This window comes from Chiloscyllium punctatum, chromosome 26 (genome assembly GCF_047496795.1).
Source record: "Chiloscyllium punctatum isolate Juve2018m chromosome 26, sChiPun1.3, whole genome shotgun sequence".
NCBI classification, from domain to species: Eukaryota; Metazoa; Chordata; class Chondrichthyes; order Orectolobiformes; family Hemiscylliidae; genus Chiloscyllium; species Chiloscyllium punctatum.
In genome coordinates, this window is record NC_092764.1 from 31,487,758 (window position 1) to 31,512,929 (window position 25,172).

The 25,172-nt window shown below is 38.9% G+C and overlaps 1 protein-coding gene across 5 annotated transcripts in view; it reads left to right on the top strand.

The window, feature by feature from the left end:
• The window catches only part of piezo1 (piezo type mechanosensitive ion channel component 1 (Er blood group)), a 340,271-nt gene that overhangs the window by 299,496 nt on the left and 15,603 nt on the right, over positions 1-25,172 (top strand). For all 5 annotated transcript variants that reach the window (XM_072596043.1, XM_072596044.1, XM_072596039.1 and 2 more), the window contains 7 exons: positions 2,554-2,662; positions 9,535-9,682; positions 10,439-10,653; positions 13,645-13,803; positions 14,067-14,214; positions 16,911-17,099; positions 21,629-21,721. In XM_072596043.1, coding sequence (XP_072452144.1) covers positions 2,554-2,662; positions 9,535-9,682; positions 10,439-10,653; positions 13,645-13,803; positions 14,067-14,214; positions 16,911-17,099; positions 21,629-21,721 — 1,061 coding nt within the window. The remainder of the gene's footprint in view (positions 1-2,553; positions 2,663-9,534; positions 9,683-10,438; positions 10,654-13,644; positions 13,804-14,066; positions 14,215-16,910; positions 17,100-21,628; positions 21,722-25,172) is intronic.

A 25,172-nucleotide genomic window follows, 5' to 3' on the forward strand; every position in this document is an offset into this window, starting at 1 on the left:
TTTGTGTTGCAGACGTTTCGTCCCCTGTCTAGGTGACATCCTCAGTACTTGGGAGCCTCCTGTGAAGCGCTTCTGTGATCTTTCCTCCAGCATTTGTAGTGGTTTGAATCTGCCGCTTCCGGTTGTCAGTTCCAGCTGTCCGCTGCAGTGGCCGGTATATTGGGTCCAGATCGATGTGCTTATTGATTGAATCTGTGGATGAGTGCCATGCCTCTAGGAATTTCCTGGCTGTTCTCTGCTCTCTAGGAATTCCTAGAGGCATGGCACTCATCCACAGATTCAATCAATAAGCACATCGATCTGGACCCAATATACCGGCCACTGCAACGGACAGCTGGAACTGACAACCGGAAGCGGCAGATTCAAACCACTATAAATGCTGGAGGAAAGATCACAGAAGCATTTCACAAGAGGCTCCCAAGCACTGAGGATGTCACCTAGACAGGGGACGAAACTTCTGCAACACAAATTCCCAGCTCGGCGAATAGAACCACAACAACGAGCACCCGAGCTACGAATCTTCTCACAAACTTTGAGCCAAGAATCTATTAATCTGTCTTGAGTATACTCAGCAACTGAGCAAGCACAGTTCTCTAGGATGGAGAATTGCAAAGATTCACAACTGTTTGAAGAATTTAGAACTGAGTTAGCAGATGTAGGACTGAGTTGAGGAGGAACTTCTTCTCCCAAAGGGTTGTGAATCTGTAGAATTCCCTGCCGAGTAAAGCAGTTGAGGCTACCTTGTTAAAGATTTTTAAGCCAAAGATAGATAGATAGATTTTTGAACTGTCAAGAAATTAAGAGTTATGGTGAGCAGGTGGGTAAGTGGAGCTGAGTCTAGAAAAGGATCAGCCATGATCTTATTGAATAGGGGAGCAGGCTCCATGGGCCAGATGGCCTACTCTTGCTCCTAGTTCTTATGTTCTTATTTAAAAAACACTGCCTCGCTGAACCACAGTTGTAAATTGCTGACCTCTTATCCAGTGACTCAGTTCAAGATTCCTCAGTGGCAGAAAAATGTTCCCTCGCATCAAACTTGTCAAGCTGCTTAAGAATTTTATGTATTTCAGTTTGATCACTTCTGCTAAACTCCAGAAAATGTCGACTAATCTATTAAATCACAGCTCTTATGTCAAGTCCCTCACTCAGAAGTCACTGCACTTCCTCTAGATCACTTATGTCCTTCCTTAAGTATGGAGAACAAAACCATACATAGATTTGCAGGCATGACACCTCAATACCTTATAGATTCCTTTGTTTTTGTACAGCAAATCCTTTATAACCAAAGCTTCCCATACAGTTGCTTTCCTAATAGCTTACTGTAACTTGTTATGATTACAGCTGATGGAGTTACTGTGCATATCAGATGCCAGAATGAAATCTGATTTGTTTTTAGTTTTTGTTAATACAGTGGTCAGTCACTGAAACATAGTCACATGAGGGTGCAGAGTTTCTTTAACAATAGAACAGAAGTTTATAACACAAAAGAAGTAATAAATAAAAGCCAAGCTACAAAAGTATAGAGCACAGGACCATCTTAAAACACACAATAAAACAAAGTTTTCAACTTATTTACCAAAATCATTAATTTACAAAGATTCAAATCTAGAGGATGTACACTCTATCGCTCAACTCCTTTCAAATTTCACTTAAATGACTCCTACTAATTTCTTTGCCATGGACTGCGGAGACAATTCAGTGAATCTTTTCCAAATCTGCTAACATGAACTCTTCAACAATTCTGACAGCCTAAGCTTTCTCAGTTCTAATAACCTGCAGATTTCTAACCAAACTCTTCTAGTTTGGAAATTAGACAAGTGCAACATTCCTGCTGAGGTGATTGTGCTTTTCGTGAACTGTCCTATGCATCTCTAAGGAGAGAAAGCTAGATTTTCTTCTGACTCCAGTCAAGTCTCTGCTGAGCTGCCTTAAACACTTCCAATCTCAAAGTCTTCTAAACTCAAATCCATCCTTGTTCTGAACTGAAAACAAGTTGATGGTCTTCTCTGTGTACTCTACCTGTTGTAAACCCTGCAGTAAAAACATCAACATTTGTTCATAGTCACCTGCTCTCTGACATATACTGGATTAGGTCACTGATCTGGAAGGAGTCTCTGACCTTTTCTTTATTAAGAAAAAGTAACTGAAGTCATATGCCACTATTTTGACATTCAAACTCCAAAAATGATATGAATATACATATAAATCACACATCTCTTGTCACAACCTGTGCATTAATTTTCTATGATTCATATATAATGAACCACTCAGTACATAAGTCTAATATGGAATATTTTGATTTTGTTTAAAGACTTATGCTGTGCAGTTAAATCCAGAATATCATGTATATAGCAATATATTTGGGATTTTCCTGTATGGCCTACATAAAATAATATCATAACTTGACCCATGAATGGAAGTAAACTCTCTTTATTGCAAAAGAGTTCATCAGGCTGTGACATGGAATTGCAATTAAGGAGCTTGAAGTAATTTAAGAACTTCTGAAGTATGCTATAAGGTGAAATGCTTTATTAAGAAATATTATCCTTTCAGAGAAAGAACATTCTTCTCGGAAGCCCAAAAAGAAACCTAGCAGAAAAGAAAAGGCAGGCAAAAAACTGAAGGAATTTGGAATGAAAGTAAAACGTTTTCTCTTCCAGATGTAAGTGCACATGGTTTTATGTTTCTGTAACCAAGGAGATTTTAAAGGATGATTTCAACTAAAGGCGCAAAATATGAAATTTATTTTAAATTGAGTTTAATCAACCCATTTAAATCACACTGGAATAGAGAAATTAAGGAAATCTACACTATTTAAGATCTGCTTAAATTAAGTTTGAGTCTAAACCAAAGTTACCAAAGGCAGTAGAAATTGTCACAGGTTTCAATGCTATTTTGCAATGGTGAGTTGACTTATCATTCTAATGTAAACCTATACGATTAACCAATTGAATAACAACTTAGGCGTATATGTAAGGATATGTTAGCTTATAAAGCCGATGTCCAGGGCACTGTGCAAAGATGGAACTCCCTGATAAAAGTTACAATACAGAAAAACTCCATTTGCGTACTATTATTAATGCACTGTCTCAAACTTCAGTATGCGTTTCATTACTTACTTGTTCTTTAATTAGATGGGACGAGGAGCAACAGGGGTGGGAGTGTGCAGTGGGTGTGGCCCAAATGACCTTTGTGCCCAAGGTCCCAAGCATTTGAAATCTGTCTATGCATGCATCCCTGTTGTAGGCTGTCTTACTGCTTGAAGGTGGAATTTTCACAGATAAGAAAAAGTGGCTCAGAGAATGCGTGTGGGGAAGCGGCTAACCACTATGCAGTTGTTGGGTTAGTAATTTAATAAAATCAAACAGCTCATTAGAGGCTGATGTAACTTGCAGTTCCAGATTTGACAACCAGTGCTGTACACCTGTTTCCAAGCATGTCAACAAATCCCCAGGCTCACTGAGTTGAGTCCACAGCAGGAAAAGCACCTTCAGGCTGGGAAATCTCTGATCAATGAAACAGGAGAGAGACTACTGATCACTGCAGTCACCCTGATGAGTGATTTCACCCTTTTTACCTTCACCCACAGGTCACTCCCTTAGATAAAAGAGAGAAAACAAAGGTGCATGTGTTCATAACAGCCTATGTAGAGAAAAGGGAAATATTTTGTGTGTGTGCACACGCTTATGGAGAGTGATGATTGAGTGAAAATGCAAGCTGTATTCTGGGGAATAGTATAGAAGAAAGAGTTGGGAAGGCAGAGCTTGGGTTTGGCATCTGGCAGTGTCATGTCCTCTTGAGGTGTTCGATCTTAGATTCATAAATCTTCAGTTTGGAGGGAGGGCAGCCTTGCTGCTGACTCCCATCCAAACCTGCTTGGTTAGAGAGAACTGATTTCGTCCTTGATAAAATTCACCTAATACCACACCCTTTGGATTCCTCAACGTGGCCTCAAGACTGAGAGATCCAGGGAGAAGCCTTCACAATGCTCCTCTCCATTCTTGTTGTTACTGCAGCCCCAAAGTTCCAGTGCTACTGGAGTAACATTCATAACACATGCTGTGGTCCCTATAATTAAGAATCCTTGCTTTTGTAGAACCAGTATGTCATTCTACCTGCCTTTGCCAATTGACTGGGAGATTGGTGGTTTGCTACCCCTATAGCTTATTTAGTGTTTCAGCAAATTCAGTTTCTTCATTCAGGTTCCTGACCCAAAGGGATGCTTTTATTTGGCCAGAAACTAATCCATAAAAATTCTGCAACATGAGTCAGAAAGCAGTAATGAACCAACTGAGAGGTTCTGATTTAGACTACAGCTAATGTATTTTTTGTCAATTAAAATTAAATAAAAAACCATTTTAGATTGACAGTTAATCGTACAACTGACACTTCACGATTTGTTGAGAACAAATTTACTCCTCAGTTTGGAAAAAGAAAATTGGAGTTGAGGTTGTCCATAGATAAGTCTTGTTAGCAAGCTAATGTCTTTCAGTTTGGGAAACAAAGAAAATAATTTGAAATAAATAGAATACCTTCTCTGATACTTGATAAGCAAATGGATACTTCCCCTTTAAAAATCTTTGGAAACCTATAATAAAACTGGTAATCAATGCTAATATGATCTTTTGGTTTTGCTTTCTGGTCTCCATAATTCTCATGGGAACACTTAATCTTTCTGTACCTGCTTTCAGAAAGAACCATGGTCTATCTGTACTGAGGTGTTATTTTTATTCATTCATGGACGTGCAAATTGCTGACTACATCAGCATTTATTGCCCATCCCTAACTGCTCCTTTAAGAAGGTAGTGGTGAGCTGATTTCTTGAACCATTACAGTCCATAAGGTGTAAGTACATTACTATTAGGAAGGGAGTTCCAGCATTTTCACCCAGTGACATTGAAGGAACAGCAATACATTTCCAGGACAGAATGGCATGCAGCTTGAAGGAGAATCAGTATGTGCTGGTGGTGCCATGCAGCTACTGCCCTTGTTCTTGAAGGGAAATTCATTAAGACAGAAAAATGACGCATACTAGTCCAACTCATCTTGCATACTTCAAAATGGAGGTCCAGAAAGACCACTCATTTCCCTGGATTTGTAGTGATTATGGGTTTGGGAGGGACTTTCTAAGGAGCCTCTGTGATTTTCTGCAGTGCATCTTGTAGATGGTACACATTGTTACCATTGTGTCTGTGGGTGCGGTGCTAATCTAATGGACTGCTCTGTCCATTACTCTGACTAATCTAATGGACTGCTCTGTCCATGCTCTGACTGCTCTGTGTAACATAATTATTGGAGCTGTGCCTAGTCAGGCAAACAGGGAGTATTCCATCACACTTCTGAGCTGTGCATTGTAGACTTTGAGAGTCAGAAAGTGAGCTCCTCTGTGCAAAATCTTTAGCCTCTGAACTGCAGTTGAAGCCACAATATTTACAGTATATGGCTAGCTCAGTTCTATTCCTGGTCAATGGTAACCTGAGGACGATAATGTTGAGGGATTCAGTAATACTAAGACATTGAATATCAAGAAGCAATGATTGGTTTCTCTCCCATTGGAGATGGTTATTGCCTGGCACATGTGGCCCACATGTTACTTGTTATTGTCAATACAAGCCTGGATGTTGTCCAAGTCTTGTTGTGTTTGGACCCATTTTCAGGAGCTCAGACACCACAAATGGATCTGAATATTGTGCAATCATTAGTGACATTATGGACCAGGCCAGACCCTCTAAAAACATTTCAAGAAAAAAGCCTAAACCCTAACTTTGCTAGTTGTTTTAAGCAGGTGTATAATGGATATTCCAGGAGTGATGCAGATGGACCAACCACTTAGTTTTAATCAAAACAGAATTTATTTGCAAGATTACCAACAAAAGAGAACAGAAAATAGAATAACTTAACCTATCTGAAAACCCAATAGATTATCCCAACTTAATGATGCTGTTCCAAATACTTACAACAATCCCCATGAGCATCCTTTGGCACAAAAAATAAAATCAAAGATTTTTACAGGAGAAAAGTCAGAGAGAGGCATGGAACACATTCTTCCATGTAGCTGTTTCTTGGATCAGCAGCCTCAAAACTGCCTGACTGCTTTCAGTGAACAGCCAAACTGCCAAAACCAAATCAAAGCTGAGCTGGGGAAACAGGCCACTTCCCTTTTCCTTGAAACGTGAAAGCCCTTTGCCTGAGGCAGTATCTGTTAGCTATAATTAAACTGGTCCTAAAGCCGATCCAAACCAGACTTTTTGGAATCACTGCTTTTACGACCTCTCTGGTGAAAAAAAAGCCAAGGACACCATAACCTTGTTAAAGGAGCAGCAGCATCACAGTAAACATCTCCATTTCTGACCTTTTGATGGAGGGAAGGTCACTGATGAAGCAGCTAAAAATGATTGGGCCTAGGATGTTACTCCAAAAACTCCTGAAGTATGGGGCTGAGGTGATTGATATTCAATAACCACAACCATCTTTCTTTTGTGCAAATTATGATACCAACTCATTGAAACAAGTTTTGGTAGGTCTTTTTGATGTCACGCTCCATCGAATGGTGCCTGGTCTCAAGAGTAGTCACTCTCATCTCTTGGAGTTCAGCTCTTTAGTCCACGTTTGGACCAAAGCTGTAAAGAGGTCAACAGCTAAGTGGTCCTAGGGGACTCCAAACTGGGCATCAATGAGCAGGCTGTTCCTTTGCACCTGCTGCTTGGTAGAACTATCAATGACCCCTCCCAACACTTTGCTGCTGATGGACCATGGATTGCTTGGGCAGTAATTGGCTGGCCAATGGTTAGGTGGTGGGAGTGCTGGAGCAAGCACTCAGTTTGGCAAATATTTCAACCTTATGGTGGAAGGTAGTTCCAGTACCCATCAACTGAAGGTTTTTGAAAACTGCCAAAAACAGTAACTTGTGTATAATGGTTACACTGCTAACCATGCTGCCCTCAGGTTTTTGGATCCCTCACAATTATACTGGATGTTTTCTTATGTTGCTTACATTTGCTGAGAGTAATGTGGTTGACGTGCTATGCATGGACTTCCAAAAGATGCTTGATATAATGTCACGTAATAGACTTGTCAGTAATGTTGAGGACGATGAAATAAAAGGGACAACTAAGCAGATCCGGTGTTGGACAAATGACAGTGTCATGGCTCACTGGAGTCGAGTGCTGGAAATCAAACTACACCTTTCCTGGGGTGATCACAAAAGTAAAAAAAAATTAATTAAACTATCCAAAGTTCTGAACCTAATAAGAAAATAACTGTTTGTAGTGAATAAATTGTTTTTAGTCAATGGCAAACCCCAGAAATTGAATTGCTAACCTGTAACTATATAAATTAAACTCTATCCCTTCTTAAACTCCCCCCTTCACAAACAGACACTTTCTTTTCCCACCATTAATATTGTGTCTTGGAAACACAGTTTGATGATACCAGTCTGAACCACAGGATTCAATGTCTCATTTTTTTTCAGGCTCCTCCAATTCCTTTTATTTCTTTGCTAATGAGACAATGCTGCTTGCACAGCAATGCTGTCTTTCATTCACTGATTAAGAAGTTGACAGTTTGAGTCTCTGAAAGTGACTTTCTCTTTTTCATTGTAACAAAGGAATTTGAAGAAAAGTTGAATGGAAGACATCTTGCTGATACAAGTGATTTTCTGGTATCTGGAGAATCAGTGAGAGAAATAGAGAAACCGAGAGAGGGATTTTTTTATGCTTTCTTTAGGTGTTTCAGCACCATCAGCCCCATAAGAGCCTGGCTAATCAAAATGTTGTTGTCAAGTAGTTGTCCTCTCATTCAGCTTCAGGGATTTAGCCTTGCTGGTCCAGGAAAAGACAGTATTGAGTACAACTGACAACGTGCTCCAGTAAACAGGATTTTTTAAAAAACTTACAGCCATGTCTTTGCACAGTCTCCTTGATTTAAGGCAATATCTTTTTTTAGTCCACAGTCCAAAATAAAGAAAATACAAAGATGCCATGTTTACAACAGAAAACTGAGAGCATGGTGAACAATTGATTCTATAACTGGAGCAAGGCATATATTGGTTCTCCAGGGGTCAGAATTACGACCATTATTTTCTTGAGCTAATTAATAGTTTTAACTTGGGAGAGCAGAGCATGAAGTATTGTGAACTGTGAGAAGGTTAAAACAGAGATTTGTGAAGTAGGAGATTTTGAGAGGAAAGACAATGTAAAATTAAGGTTATAATATGAAAGGTATCACAGCAAAAGAACCCAAGGGTACATGAATAGAAATCATTGAAGGTGATGCTGTAGGTTGAGAATGCAGCTGGTTAGATTTGCACTATCCTGAGGTGCTGAGTAGAAAAGCCACAAGATTTTGGTGAACCTTTGTCATTGGTTTTGGCTTAACTGGAATATCTGGTGAAATTTAATTGTCATTTATTGTCCTTATTCAGCCAGAAGTAATCAAGTGACTTGCCATTCAGGAAACCTGAAAGGGTTTGTATGTGTCTGTGTATATAGTGGAATGGGGGACTTCACTCAGAGGCACTCGGGACACACTGTAGGGCCCTGGCATCAGGAAGGGAAGGCCACGCTAAGAACCAACCCCAGATCTTCCTACTGATCTCTGCCCCCAGCCCTGTCCACTGCAACCTCCATCCCACCGTCACTCATCTATTGCCTTGACAATCCTGAATGAAGATGGGATAAGTGCATATTGGCAGCTGCCTGTGCTCCTCTATATTTTTGCTCTTGAGGAAGGCCCTCCACACCCCAGTTAAGTTCCCAACAGGATGTGAGGCAGGTCTTCCATCAACTGTTCAGAACAGCAGGTGAGACCCCTATCATCTCAAATAAATGCGACCTGTTATGTTCAATTCTGGGTACCACACTATAGGGAGGATGTGAAGTCTCTAGACAGAGTGCAGCAAAGATTGATGACCATAATGCTTTAATTACAAGATGGATTGGAGAAGCAGGTTTTGGGGGTTGTTTTTAGACAGGTTGAGAGATGATTAGGGTCCTCTTGTGGCACAGTGATAGTGTTCCTAGCGCAGCCCAGAGGGGCCCGGGTTAAAGTCCCATCTGTTGATTAGAAAATAGTTTCAAAGATAATTTGATAGATGTTTTTAAAGCCATGAGAGGCATGGACAAACTGTTCCCATTGATGGAAGGATCGAGAAGCCGAGGGTGCTGATTTAACGTGATTCGTGAAAGAACCAGTAGCGACACGAGGAAAATCATTTTTACACAGTGCATTGTTAGAATTTGAATTGCATTGCCTAAGAGTGTGGTCGAGGCAGGGTCAACTGTGACTATCAAAATTAAATTGAACAATTATGTCAGGATAAAAAATCTGGAGGCTGGTAGGGAGAAGAGTGAGGAAATGGGGCTGGTTGAGATGCTATATGGACGACTACTACATTCATGCCCACCTTCCATGTTGTATGATTGAATAATTCTAGATGATTATAAATGTGGAAACAGTGGGGGAGAAAAAAGTCTTTAAAGTTGTTTGGCAACTTCCTTGCTGTTGTAAACTAAGGTTACATTTTCATGTTACCAGGGTTCAAAGTATTTACAGGCCCCTGCACAGTTATTTCTATGACATTGTCCATACAAAATATCGTGCAGCAACTGATGTCTACGCTCTCATGTTTCTAGCCGATGTAATAGACTTTGTGATCATTATCTTTGGATTCTGGGCGTTTGGGGTAAGTACCAAACTTTTAAATTGTGAATATGAAAAGGCTTTTTTTTTCGTCTAGTTTTGTCCCATTGATTCCTGTCCAAGTTTTACTCTGGTGGTCACTGTTCATGTGCGAACATTCTTAATCGGCGTCATTTAAAAAATTGACAAATGGAGGTTAGTTTTAGTCATACCTAACAGCATTTAGGTCTGCATTTGCAGCAAACCTTTTTTGATTGGAATCAGGAAACCTTATTTTTTGTTTATAATTTTCTTTTTATTTGCCCTGCCTAATCCTTGGTTTTCTCCTGAATCCCCAGCATTCACTGACCAAATTCACCAAGCCATAAGATGAAGTTAAAATAGTGTTTGGATTTCATGCACTTTATAATCGCTGTTTAACCAAGAAAATTTCTTGCAATTTTACAATAGCCTTTTTAAAAGATTAACTAATTTTCATTCAATAACCATTGACAAAATGTTTCCTTGCGTTCCAATGGCAGCTTCGAGGTCCTGAAATCTAGGGTTTGTTATAACCAAGATTTTAATACTTGAAGCTTATTTTTTGCCCCAGACATTATAGTCACACAGCAATTCATGTTTTTCATATAGAGAGGCTAGAAATTAAGAGCATTTCTACAATCTATTCATGAAGCTTTGTTGTTTGAATGCACTGGATTAGTTTCTAGTCTGGTAATGCAATGAGTCATTAACATCTTTAGCGGCTCTGCTCTGATTTTTTGTTTAATGCACTGAAGTCTTTCTTTTCCCCCTCAAACAGAAACATTCAGCAGCTGCTGATATTGCATCAACACTGTCTGATGATCAAGTTCCCGAGGCTTTCCTGGTAATGGTGCTTATTCAGTTCTCCACTATGGTAATAGACCGTGCATTATATCTGCGCAAAACTGTACTAGGAAAGCTCATTTTCCAGATAATCCTTGTCTTTGGAATACATTTTTGGATGTTCTTCATATTACCTGCAGTCACTGAGCGGTAAGTAATAAGAGTGCTTAATGGAGATTGAAAGGAAATTGAGAGGGGAAGGAAATAAATCAGGAGAAATTAAAATCAAATCTGTTGGGGATTGTTTGACTTGTTTATGAGTGCTAACAACATTCGTTCAAATTGCTACCATACTCATAGAAACAAAAATTTAATTGTTTAGAATAACTCCATAAATGCAAAGATACAAATTTCAGTTCTTGGATTATTTGAACACTTGATTGTCACCATGTGTTACTAATAATATTCTAGTACTTTTAATTGGTGACTTTTCAGACTTAATCTTAAATAGCTAATTAAACAATATAAAATGAAAGCTCTTTATTGTTACATGTACACTTGATGTAAAATACGTATCTATGTTATTGTCCAGCGGGTCCATTGAGCTTGTCCATACTGTGATTGTATAATTCCTGCAAACTGTTATCCAATTCCATGTCCACTAAGTTGTGCAATTTCCAAAGAAAGACAGAAAAGGTGAAAAGTTTTGGGATAGTTTAGGGAAATTTGTGATTTTTTTTCTCTAAGCTCATACTGTAATGTGCATTTCCCAGTAACTTACTTATATTGCATATATATTGTCAAATTTTAGGAACTCATCCAGTTCCCTTTTGCAACAAATCTGTAGATATTCTTATATAAATTAAACTTTTGCGTCTTACAGTCATACAGCACGGAAACAGACCCTTTGGTCCAACCAGACCATGCTAAACATAATCTCTAACTAAGCGAGTCGCACCTGTCTGCTCCTAGCCCATATCCATCCAAACCTTTCCTATTCATGTACTTATCCAAATGTCTTGTAAATGTTGCAATTGTACCCACATCCACCATTTCCTCAGGAGGTTCATTCACATGTGAACCACCCTTTGTGTAAAGCATTTGCCCCTCATGTTTTTTTTAAATCTCTCTCCTCTCCCCTTAAAAATGTGCCTTCTAGTCTTGAAGGCCTCCACCCTAGGGAAAAGACAACTACCATTAAGTCCTCTTGTAAAATTGCATCACCCCACTCCTGGGCTAGCTAACATGGATTACTCACACCAGAGAGACCAGTGGTTTTAATTTCAGTGATGGGGAAACTTCGAGAAACAATTATTTGAGAGAAAATCAGTATTCACATGGAAAATGGTGGATTGATTGGAAGAGTCAGCATGGCAAAATCATATTTGACTAACTTGCTGGAGTTTTTAAAAAGGTAACAAAAGACATTCTGTACGGCATCACATAACAGGCTTGAGAAAAGTTACAGCTCATTGAATAAAAGAAACAGCAGCGACATGAATACAAAATTGGGGTGATTGATAGGAAACAGTAATGGGCAATGTGTATTTTTCATTCTGGAGGTAGTTTTGTAGTCTTTTTCTGACATAGGTTAATGAACCGAATCTTGGTGTGCAGGTGAAAATTTCAAAGTTTGCAGATGATGCAAAACTTGGAAGCATTGTAAACTGTTAAGGAGGATAGTGTAGAACCCCAAAAAGATTTGGACAAGTTGGTGGAGTGGCAGATAGGTGGTGGATGAATTTCAATGTGGAGAAGTGTGAGGTTATGCATTTTGCAAGGAAGAACATGTACAGACAACATGAAATGATGGTTTGATTCTAAAGAAGAGCTGAGGGACCAGGGCATATATATGAATAACTCTCGATTGTGGCAGGATAGGTGGAGAGAGCAGTTAATACACCATATTATATTGGGTTTTATTAATAGGAGCTGAGAGTACAAGAATAAGGAGGTGGTGTTGAACTGATACAAGAGACTCGTTGGACCTCAGCTGGAATATTGTGTATAATTTTGGCACCACACTACAAGGATGATGTGAACACATTGGAGTGAATGTAGTAGAGATCCACAGAATAGTTTTGAGGATGAGAAACCTCAGTTGTGAGGATCTGTTGGAAAGGTTGGGAATGTTCTCCTAGGAGAGGAGATCTGATAGAAGTTTTCAGAATCATGATAAATCTGGATAAAGTGGATGAGAAGAAATTATCCCCACTTGTGAATAGGTTGAGAATGAATCCTAATGACTCGCTGAGCTTTAGAAGTGACTCTAGATTATCCACCATGTGACAAAAAGAAAAATAGACATTGTATTCTAGAAATGACAATCCAAGGTCTTATACAAGGATTTATTTTTGGTTGTTTTGAACTGAATAATCCTGAAGCTGACAGCAGTGTCCATGAACCTTTAATGATATGTGCATAGGTCATTCTACTGCTCAGGGTGTGACTCTACATGGTGTGTACATCTTGCTGTTGCTCTCCACCCCCATCATTTATATCAAAATGCATCTGCTAGACATGGTTCCATTCCGCAAGAAGATCTAGAGTTACCACCATTCTATATTTCTCATCTTAGGTCATTACAGCCCCATATATCTTTGTCTGGACATATGGACAAATTGTCCATGGACTTCATCCAAATCATTGTTAAAAATGGAGAACATCAGTAACATTGATCGTGATAGAATCCCACTAATGTTCACTTATCATACTGAACCATTATTATGAGAAACTACTTTTAAGAGAATGGAACCCAAAGGCTGGCTGCCAATCCCACATGATTCAACCTCAAAAACATTTTCTTCTGGCACTTGGCAAAGGTTTTTTGAAAATCAAGATAATCTGACCCACTGACATTATAACTACTTCAACATTTCAATGAAGCTTGACTGACTGATATAAATTTGGAACTAGTTGACTTCTTGTAAATAAGCACTATTTGAAAGCATCAGAGGTGAAGTGACAAAGATCAGTGGGTATGATAGTTATATTAAGTACTTTAGTCGTATCAAATTATCAATGAAGTATTTCCTTAAAGTGGTTATATCCCACACAATCTATTGTTGTCACACTGCCAAACAATGCTGTAGTATGATCATGTAAGTACCTGTAGCTTCATGATTTGTTCAGTTAATTGTTTAGTGCAGTAATCAGACACCTAACTTTTTTGTTTATTGTATGTATCCTTTTTTTAACCAGAATGTTTAACCAGAACACAGTGGCACAGCTCTGGTATTTTGTGAAATGCATCTATTTTGGTTTATCAGCATACCAGATCCGCTGTGGCTACCCAACTCGTATCCTTGGTAATTTCCTCACAAAGAAATACAATCATCTGAACCTTTTTCTTTTTCAAGGGTAAGTAGGGATGGTTAGCTTTGTAATCTATAAATTATTGTACATGTATTTTTATTTAACTCCCAATACACTCCAACATTTTTGAATTTTAAAGATCAGTTGGGATGTGTAAGTACAATTGCAGGTAGGCAGTGAGCTGAGTCCTTCTGTTATTATGATATTTTAACAAGTAGTTGCATTTTTAACTCATCAGCCATGTGTTTGTTCAACATTTGTTGTCATTTTCTGGATAGCCCCATTTTTAAACAGGTGTCTTATTTTAGATTCCGTCTTGTGCCATTTTTGGTGGAACTTCGTGCTGTAATGGACTGGGTTTGCACAGACACTACACTTTCTCTCTCAAGCTGGATGTGTGTTGAAGACATCTACGCTAACATATTTATTATCAAGTGTAGCCGAGAGACAGAAAAGGTATTTATTCTGATGATGATAAACGACCTTGTTAATTGTAATTTTAATTCCGTTGTATAGAAGTAAAATACTGTTTAATTACAGCAAGAGCTCTGTTCTAGTAAACTATGCAAAGTCTTGAAATGAGTAGACAGCATTTTTACATACTGAGGCAAGTTACACTGTCAGAAGTTCGGTCTTTTGGATAAGGCTTTAAACTAAGGCACTGTCTGCTCTTTCAAGTGAACACTTGAGATCCAATGCCACTATTTTGAACGAGGACTGTGAGGTTTTTCTGGTATCTTGACCAGTATTTATCTCTCAATCAAATTTGCAAAACAAGTAACCTGATCATCATTCATCCTATTACACTCTGAGCGCTTGGACAAATTAACTACCATTATTCGACATTGCAACTGTGGCTACACTTTTACAAATGATGCATTTCATTGACTGTAAAGTATTTTGGATGAATTGTGGTCATGAAGGTGTTATATAAATGCAAGTCTTTCATTCATTCTGCAATCAGTGTCCAAATGTTTTACGCTGCCAAATTATGTCCCAACATTTGATAATGAATGGTTTAATAATAACCGACTATGAACAAAAATCCAAGTTTTGAAACTATTGATATTGCACACAATGAGTGTTTTTATTATAACAATTTTCTCAGACTTTAAAAGTACAATATTCATGAATGCCTTGGTTTCTGAAACTTGCCTGAGGCTTGGTGACTGTCAGATGAGAGAGCAGATTCTGGGACTATGGTGACTTTTGACTTTCACTACAAATAGATACAGTACATTCAGCCTGTTACTTCAAAATAAGGGCAGAAAATAGGAGCAGAGAAAAAAATAAATAAAACAAGAAGTAAATTTAAATAAGTATGAACTTCCAGCAGTTATTTCCCATGAAGATTAGTGGGACATTACATCATTTGGTTTATTCCAGACACCAAATGCAGGAGTTAATTTAGAAGAAAGAAGAGCTTTGCTTGCTTAAATGGTTGATTCTCAGGATTGACTTGCCATGAGCTATCTTGTAACTGAGAATGGTAACCAAGACTGTAGGAGAAAGCAGAATGCAAACATCAAATGTACAGGCACTTGTCAGTAAAGTGTTTAAAAAAAAGTCTCTCCCTCTTCATGATGGGTGTTTCCCCTAAGTTTTAAAAAAAAACCTCAGTCCAGAAATTTCTAACAAAACTTAATGCACAATGGTCTACCTTACTATGTCATAAAATATCCTAAGATAAACAAGAACCGATTTGTGCTGCCAAGGAAGCTCTCAAGAAGTGTTGTGAAAAAAATCACTGTGGAAACAAAAATACTTGCAAGTTAATTATCAACATCTGACATTCTGAGAACCCATATGTTACTAAATAATAATTCAAAGGCCAAAGTTAAAATAAATACAAAAATATTTAAAAAGTATGTAAATTTTACAGTTTACCTCACAAAATAATGATTCATTCATGGGAGAATCTGAAAAAGGATGCTGTTTAAAAATTAGGGGTCAACCATTTGAGACAAAGTGTTCTCTCTGAGAGTCCTGAGTCTTTGGAATTCTTTTCTTAAAAAGGTGATGAAAGCCGAATCCTCAAATATTTTTAAGGCAGAGATAGACAGAATCTTATTACACAAGGGATTGAAAGGTTATCGGAATCATTAGAAATGTGAATTTGGGGTGACAATCAGATCAGCCATGAACTTATTGAATAGCAAAGCTGGCTCAAGGGACTGAATAGCCTCATCCTGTTCTTATGTTTATACAAATAGACAAATTGAATTTGATTTAATCTCATCTTCTTTCGTTGATTTTCATTTTTGTGATTAATTGCATGCCCTGGAGAGATTATCAGCTTTAATTTTTTTTGCATTATGATAGGGACATCCATAAGGACCAAGTATTTTCTGATACAGACCCAATGAATGGTTCTCACTGGTAGTTACATTTGTCCTTGCCCTTTTAATGTTGAATATATTTTGTCCTTCATGTTGCTGAATGTTTGATGTGAAGCGACTATGTGCCGTCTTAACCAATCAGATTGACAGGTTCTGAAAATTACAGTTCAAAGTTAACTGTGTAGGAAATGGAAGTTTGCCCTGCTCAATATTAAAATTGAGTAAGAACAGACTAATAAAGAGAGGGAAGATTTTGGAATGAGAGAAAAAGGAACAAAATCTGAAGAGATAAAGCACTGTCCTTGTCATTGTTAATATTCTGTGGCAGAGAGGTTGATTGGCACTACCTAACATTTATAGCATGGTTACAAGGTTATTTGAAATGTTGTTCTATAAAATTCTCGTGAAGGACCTTGGAATTTCTTACTCGAGCAAAAGGGTTATATAAAAGGTATTGAAATTTCTGTGCCAAGTATAATATTCCAGATGAAGAACTACAATACTCAATACATTTGAAGAGGGAACCATGAGAAGTGCTGCTGACAAAATGGTGGTGTACTGGAGAAACAACTTTTTGATTTCTTCATTCGTCACATATCTGAAATGCTGTTGCATTCCTCATGCACAATATTCAGTGTATTAACCTCATCATTAATGTGACAAAAAACTTTGAGCTATTAATTCTGCTGATAGAATGTCTAAAGTATCAGTTATCAATGGAAATAGATTCTGCCACAGCATTTTATTAATACACACATTTTTAAACCCCTGCGAAGCTGTTTCCAACGGGCAGTTATAATTATGTCTTTATAGAGATATCCACAGCCCAAGGGTCAGAAGAAGAAGAAAATTGTGAAGTATGGAATGGGAGGCCTCATTATTCTTTTCCTCATCTGCATTATCTGGTTTCCCCTTCTTTTCATGTCATTGGTCAGATCAGTAGTTGGTGTGGTGAATCATCCAGTAGACGTGACTGTAACAGTCAAACTTGGTGGCTATCAGGTAATTATTTATTATTAAACACTGCAACAACTTGTTATAATTGGCTTCAGCATTTAAGGAAAGTCTGTTCTAAATTTTCCACATTGTATTCACGACATAGGCTCACATTGTCCGTATTGGCTACCTACCTAGTAGTATGTAGATACTTTTCTTATTTTCCTTGATGACAGAGATATATGTCCTTGGGTTTTCTCCAAGAAGACCTTTGAATTAGGCCTTCAGACACCTATAGGTCTGTCCTGTCATGCTGCATGTAGTACATTGAACCTCATTTTGTCTGTATTGAGCAACTATAACAGTAGTGAGGTGAGCCAGCTCTCTAAAAGCTAATCTGTTTTTTATAAGCCAAAACAAAGTGAAGCTAATACTCTTGGAAAGCTGGAGTAAGAAAATGATTGATCCTGTTCTCAGCTTAAGCTTTCAACAAAGTTATGGTTGTCAAGTTTCCTTGCACTGTTCGTCTCCCCAGCTAACAGTACTTGTAGTAAACTTCTTACTAGTTCTTTGTTAGTACCATTATTGCCAGTCTATATTCGATATGAGAAAGCTCCCCATAACCCTCATACAGTCCACAACTACTTGCCTAGTATTCACTATGGGTTGACCTCAGATTAAGAGAGATAAACTTCTAACAATCTTAGAGAGCTCTCATTCATACTGACCAGACACTGGAAGAAAGGTTCTCATGCATGAAACCCTTTCAAAGATTTTTAATCCCCTCAATGATCTAACAATCCTTGAGGTGAAAACAACAATGAAATTCATTGAAATTGCAGGAACAAATGATTAATTTTTTTTATTTCTAAGCTACACCAGATAGCCCATCAAAACACACCCACAGCTGTTAGCTCATTTTCTACCCCCCTCCCCAATTTCTAAAGGACAGGGGAATGAAATAACTTGAGATCATGACACTTAAATAGACCATATCCTTAATTCACAAAGAATGACATTTCAATAGTTTTGTGACTTGTACGGTGCTGATTATGTCACTTGAAACATTAAAAATTGGTGCCGGTTGAACTTGACACTAATTTCAAATGTTCTTGCTGAGGTGGGTTTCTCACCTGTGCTTTTTACATTGGATTCTCCCACAATTGTAAAGGCCTCTTGGGTCAGCCAGACTGTAAAAATCCAGCCAATTCCATTTGGAACACATCTTGTTACTCTTTCCAGGTATTCCTCCACTTATCTGGAAATATTTCACACAAATTCTGGTGGAAAGCTCAAGGGATTTTTTTTTAAAATCAGCCACTGTTTGTTTTGCACTTGTCCTGTCAGATCCCCAAAGGGAAAGCCAAGAACATTTGAACATTTATAGTCATAGAGTCAAACAACATAGAAACAGGCCATTCAGCCAACTTATCCACGCCAACCAGGTCTGAACGAGTCCCATTTTGCTGCATTTGCCCATGTCCCTCTAAACCTTTCCTATCCAATTTCCTGCCTAAATGTCTTTTAAATGTTGTAACTGTACCTGCATCTACCACTTTCCTCTTGCTGGCTCATTCCATTATCGCACCACTCTCAGTGTGAAAACATTACCGCTTAGGTCCTTTTCAAGTCTTTCCCCTTCACCTTAAAACTATATCCTCTAGTTTTGAACCCTACCCTGGGGAAAAGACCTTAGTTATTTGTTCTATCCATGCCCCTTATGGTTTTATAAACCTCTAGAAGGCCACCTTTACATTTCAGATTGGCCATATTTCTGAAACATGGAAGTAAAGAAAGACTTTTTTTTTGTAATAATATGAATACAGAAAATGTATGAATAATCATTGCTGAAAAGGGTCATAGCAGGTTCAGAAATTGAGCAATTGGATATTGTACAAATATTAGGTGTAGGTTAGATAGGCTTCAGATTGGTTCCACTGGTCGGCACAACTTCGATGGCCCAAGGGCCTGTATTGTGCTGTAATGTTCTATGTTCTATTCTTTACTATTTCTTTATACGTGTTGTTTGCACAGGGGGTGTGAAGAATCTCAGTCTCTTGTGGATCTTTTAGGCACGTTTATGTAGGGTACCCTGAGCAATCATCAGCTGCACATTTTGTGCAGATTCATTTGGATTGAAAGTTACTGCAATGATTCTCAACGTATCTGGTGAGGCATGTAATATCCAGCAATGTTTTAGATAGGGAGGCATATTTTGTGGATATAAGCAGGGAAGTGCATTGAGGTCCCATCATTTGTAAATAAAGTGACCTCCAATATCATGCTGCCCATGCCATAGTATAATTGGCATTCAACTTTCTTGTTCAATATGTTTGAATTGGTAGAAAGGAATCAGTTGCTATCATTGAAGAGTGCATCTGGCCCAACCAGGGCATCCATGAGCCCTCCCTTCCTGCCTATGGTCCTGGCAGTACACGCTATGGTGTTCTGACTCTGCCAGACTGCTGGAATTGCCAACCACTCGGATTGGCCAGCAGCTCCTGAGGGTGACTTCTCTTGAAGAAAGGTGGAAATCCCACCAGGACTTTCTTTGGCCTATCAATAGCATTTTGTTGTTACAGAATGGGCTTCTAACCAACCAACCAACCAACTTCTCTTCCATGAGCAATATAGCCCTCTCTCCTGGAATTTCTAGAACCAGATTTCTTCACTTCCTCTTCTGTCTCCTCTTCCACCAAAAATTAAACTCCCAGTAGTGACCATTATTGGTACAAATTATTAAAAGATGGTTGTTTTTCAAATTGTGGTGATGCTGCAGAATGTTTAAGTTCCAGGCTTGGTGAGTTACTTAAGACCATAGGAGCAGAAATTAGGCCATTTGTTCCATCGAGTCTGCTCCGCCATTGGATCATGGCTGATAGGCTTTTCAACCCCATTTTCCCACTTTCTTGCCATAGCCTTTGATCCCCTTGGCAATCAAGAACTTATCTATCTCTGTTTTAAATATACTCAATGACCTGATCTCCACAGCCTTTTGTGACAATCAATAATCTACACCTAATATTTGTACAGATTCACCACTCTCTAGCTTAAGAAGTTTGTCCTTACCTCCATTCTAAAGGGTCTTCCCTTTATTCTAAAGCTGTGCCCTCGGATCTTCGTCTCTCCTGCCAATGGAAATATCTTCCCAACATCCACTCTGTCTAGGCCGTTCAGTATTCTGTAAGTTTCAACCAGATCCCCCCTCATCCTTCAAAAATCCAATGGGCATACTCCCAGAATCCTCAAATTTTCCTCATCATATGTTAAGCTTTTCATTCCTGGGATCATTCTCGCGAACCTACTCTGGACCCACTCCACAGTCAGTACATCCTTCCTGAGCTCTGAGGCCAAAGATTGCTCACAATACTCTCCATGTGGTCTGACCAGAGTCTTATAAAGTGTCAGAAGTACATTTGCTTTTATATTCTAGTTTACTCAAGATAACAACACTCTATTTGTCTTCCTAATTACTGACGCAACATTTAAGTTTACCTTAAGAGAATCCTGGACTAGGACTCCCAAGTCCCTTTGTATTCCAGATGTCTGAATTTTCTTTTATTTAGAAAATAGTCCATGCCTCAATTCCTACTACCAAAATGAATGATCTCACACTTTCCCACATTGAAATTGATCTGCCACTTCTTTGCCCACTCTACAACCTGTCTAAATCTTTCTGCAGCATTCCTACTTCTTCAATACAACCTGTCCTTCCATCTATCTTAGAGTCATCTGTAAACTTAACCAGCATGCCCTCAGTTCCTTCATCCAGAACATTAATGTATAAAGTGAAAAATTGTGCTCCCAACACTGGCCCTTGTGGAACACCACTAGTCACTGGCTTCCATCATTTTACCTCTACTCTCTGCTTTCTATTTCAGACAGCCAATCTTTTATTCATGCTAGTTCCTTTCCTCAAACACCATGGGCCCTTATCTTACTCAGCAGCCTGCTGTGCAGCACCTTAACAACGACCTTCTGGAAGTCCAGATAGATAACATCCATTGTCTCTCCCTGGTCCAACCTGCTCATTACCACCTCAAAGAATTCTAACAAATTTTTCAGGCATGACCTTCCCTTAATAAAACCGTGCTGACTTTGCCGTATTTTACCATGCACTTCCAAGTATTCAGAAATCTTATCCTTCACAACGGACTCCAAAATCTTACCGACTGAGGTCAGGCTAATCAGCCTATAATTTCCCGTCTGTTACCGTTCTCCCTTCTTAAAAAGGAGGGTTACATTAGCGATTTTCCAGGCCAGGTTACAGTGATCATGGGGGATTTCAATTTGCAGGTGAACTGGGAAAATCTAGTTGGTAGTGGATGGCAAGAAAATGAATTTGTGAAATGTCTATGAGTAATTCATGTAGTAGTCCACAACAGAGGAAAATCATGCATTACTGTTGACTAAAAGGCTAATCATTATTAAAAGTATCAGACTGTTACTATTCAATGCTTATTGTTTTGAATAAATCTTTGACTTAGAATGTGTAGGTTTTAATCATTATAATGAGACATGATTTTAAAAATATTTTTTCGGGAAATGCTATTAAATAAAGAATATAGTAAATGTTTCTTTCACTTTGTTTGCAGCCCCTGTTTACAATGAGTGCTCAACAACATTCTCTAAAACCATTCAATCAAAAGGATTATGATGACCTTTGTTCAACGTTTGAACGCAATCCAGTAAGATTCTTTTTAACTTCTGCAATCTTATAAATACAAAGGATGTATCAGTTCTCTTGAGACAAAGCATATAATGCTAACAGTAGGAAAGTAAGATTCAATTAAACACATTTTCCTTCCAGCAATTGACTAGAAAATCAAACACTAAAGTAAAGAATAAAACAAACTGGAAAATAAGAGGTGATTATTATTTGACTGTGGCCATGTTAGGCTGGCCTTATCTCTCGCTATGTATGAAGGTTTAACTTTTTTGAGGAGATGTACTTGAATGAATCCTGTTTTACTTAAAATAGAACCCTTCAGAACTTTACATTGTTTGAATGGAACCAAACAGTTCTGCAAAAACATTAGCAACTGTTGCATCAATCACAAAATATTTGCTGTCAGGCTCCGTGACTGTTGTGTTGGATTTTATGTCAGAAAAATTTACATCCATTGACTATGCTAAGCAATCACCTTCTGTAGAATCATAGCACATCAAGAAACTGGTTATGTATGGAGGTAGATGGAGTTAAGGTACAGGTCAGCCATGATTGCATTGAATACCAGAACAGTCTCAAGGAAATGATTCACCTCCCCCCCACACCCCCCCCCCCCCCCCCCCCACACCCTCCCCACACATGTTTTTTTTTCTAAAATTGAACTTTAATTCAAATTCTTTGGGGTCAGAGCTCCTTATTTCTAATGTTCTTTATGGAACTCCTTGCTTGAATATCCTGGCTCTGATTTTAAAGTTCTAGATACCCCATGAAGGGAAAAAGTTTCTGTTTGGTCACCCTATCAATTCCTTAAGTTCCTTGATTCTAAAGAATTCAATTTAATTTATTTACTGACTTCATATTCAAATGTATATATTTGTCAAATTCCAGTTTTGTTCAGAGTATTGTTCACACCTAGCAAGGACTAAATCAATGGAATGCTCCCCACTTGCCTGGATGTGTGCAAAGTCTATAACACTCAAGAAGCTTGACACCATCCAGGACAAAACAGCCCATTTGATTAACACGCATGTCCACCACTTTAAGCATTCACTTGCTCCACAATTTGACACACAGTCTCAGCAATATGTACCACCCAAAAGATAGCTTTCAGAAACTTACCATCCTACTTTAGCAACCTTTCAAACTAGTGACTGCTACCACCTGGAAGGACAGGAACAGTAAATACATGGAAACACCAACCCCCTGCAACTTCCCCTCCAAGCTACGCACCATCCTACTCAGAAATATATCGCTGTTCCTTCCTTGTCGCTGGGTCAAAATGTTGGCATTCTCTCCCTAACGGCACTCTTTGTGCACATACACCACCTGGATTAAATCTTTAAAGAATTTCTTCTTGTGAATATTCTTTATACATGTTCACAGGTGCAGGCATCCTTGGTTAGACCAGCATTTATTGCCTGTTTCCATTTGCTCTTGAGGAAGTAGTGATGTACTGACTCCTTCAACAGATACAGTCCATGTGGTGTATGTGCACCAAGAGTGCCGTTAGGGAGAGAATGCCAACATTTTGACCCAGCGATATATTTCCGAGTAGGATAGTGTGTAATTTGGAGGAGAAGTTGCAGGGGGTTGGTGTTCCCATGTATTTACTGTCCCTGTCCTTCCAGGTGGTAGCAGTCACTCATTTGAAAGCTTGCTAAAGTAGGATGGTAAGTTTCTGAAAGTGATACATATTGCTGAGACTGTGTGTCAATTGTGGAGCAAATGAATGCCTAAAAGTGGTGGACAGAGTATTAATCAAGTAGGCTGTTTTGTCCTGGATGGTGTCAAACTTCGAGTGTTACAGAGGTTGCACACACTGCAGATTTATTCCTTGGTAGGTGTGAACAATACTCTGAAAAAAAACTGGCATTTGATAAATATATACATTTTAATATGAAGTCAGTAAATAAATTAAATTGAATTCTTTGGAATCAAGGAAGGCAAGGAACTTAAGGAATTGATAGGGTGACCGAACAGAAACTTTTTCCCTTCGTGGGGCACCTAGAACTTAAAAATCAGAGCCAGGATATTCAAGTAAGGAGCTCCATAAAGAACATTAAAAATAATGAGCTCTGACCCCAAAGAATTTGAATTAAACATTCAATTTTATATCTGTGTGAGAAGAGAGTAAAATAACATTCAGCCAAGGCAAGTAGATGGAGTTAAGATACTGATCAGCCATAGTTGCATTGAATCCCAGAACAGACTCAACGAAATTATTCACTTCCTCCTTCTCTTTCCATCCTGGAATGAATCTTTAAAGATGTAGGCGAAACTGCAGTTGCTGGAGATCAGTGTCCAGATTAGAGTGGTGCTGGAAAGCACAGCAGGTCAGGCAGCATCCGAGGAGCAGGAAAATCAACGTTTCCTGATGAAGGTCTTTTGGCCGAAACATCAAGCAAAACCTGTGTTTTGCTTGAGCAATTAAAGATTTGGATTCTGTGTCTGCTTGTTTATGGAGAAAGAGCTAGTCTGCTTTGAGCTCCTATATAATGCTGCTCTTGTGCCAGGGATTGGGCTATTCCAAATCCTTGTACTGTTGAATGAGTCATTTTGACAACCGGCAACAACATTGAGAGGGCAGTAATTCTGAGGCTATGTTCTACCTCCTGGCCATGTTGGTATTCTTCTGCTCCTTCCACTGCGTTCACATTCTCACTCCTTTCCTTGATAGAGCCATAGAGATGTACAGCATGGAAACAGACACTTCGGTCCAACCAGTCCATGCCGACCAGATATCCCAACCCAATCTAGTCCCACCTGCCAGCACCTGGCACATATCCCTCCAAACCCTTCCTACTCATATACCCATCCAAATGCCTCTTAAATGTTGCAGTTGTACCAGCCTCTACCACATCCTCTGGCAGCTCATTCCATACACGTACCACCCTCCGCGTGAAAAAGTTGCCCTTATGTCTCTTGTATATTTTTCCCCTCTCACCCTAAACCTATGCCCTCTAGTTCTGGACTCCCAACCCAAGGGAAAAGACTTTGTCTATTTATCCTATCCATGCCCCTCATAATTTTGTAAACCTCTATAAGATCACCCCTCAGCCTCTGACGCTCCAGGGAAAACAGCCCCAGCCTGTTCAGCCTCTCCCTATAGCTCAAATCCTCCAACCCTGGCAATATCCTTGTAAATCTTTTCTGAACCCTTTCAAGTTTCACAACATCTTTCCGATAGGAAGGAGACCAGAATTGCACGCAATATTCCAACAGTGGCCTAACCAATGTCCTGTATAGCCGCAACATGACCGCCCAACCCCTGTACTCAATACTCTGATCAATAAAGGAAAGCATACCAAATGCCTTCTTCACTATCCTATCTACCTGTGACTCCACTTTCAAGGAGCTATGAACCTGCACTCCAAGGTCTCTTTGTTCAGCAACACTCCCTAGGACCTTACCATTAAGTGTGTAAGTCCTGCTACGATTTGCTTTCCCAAAGTGCAGCACCTCACATTTAT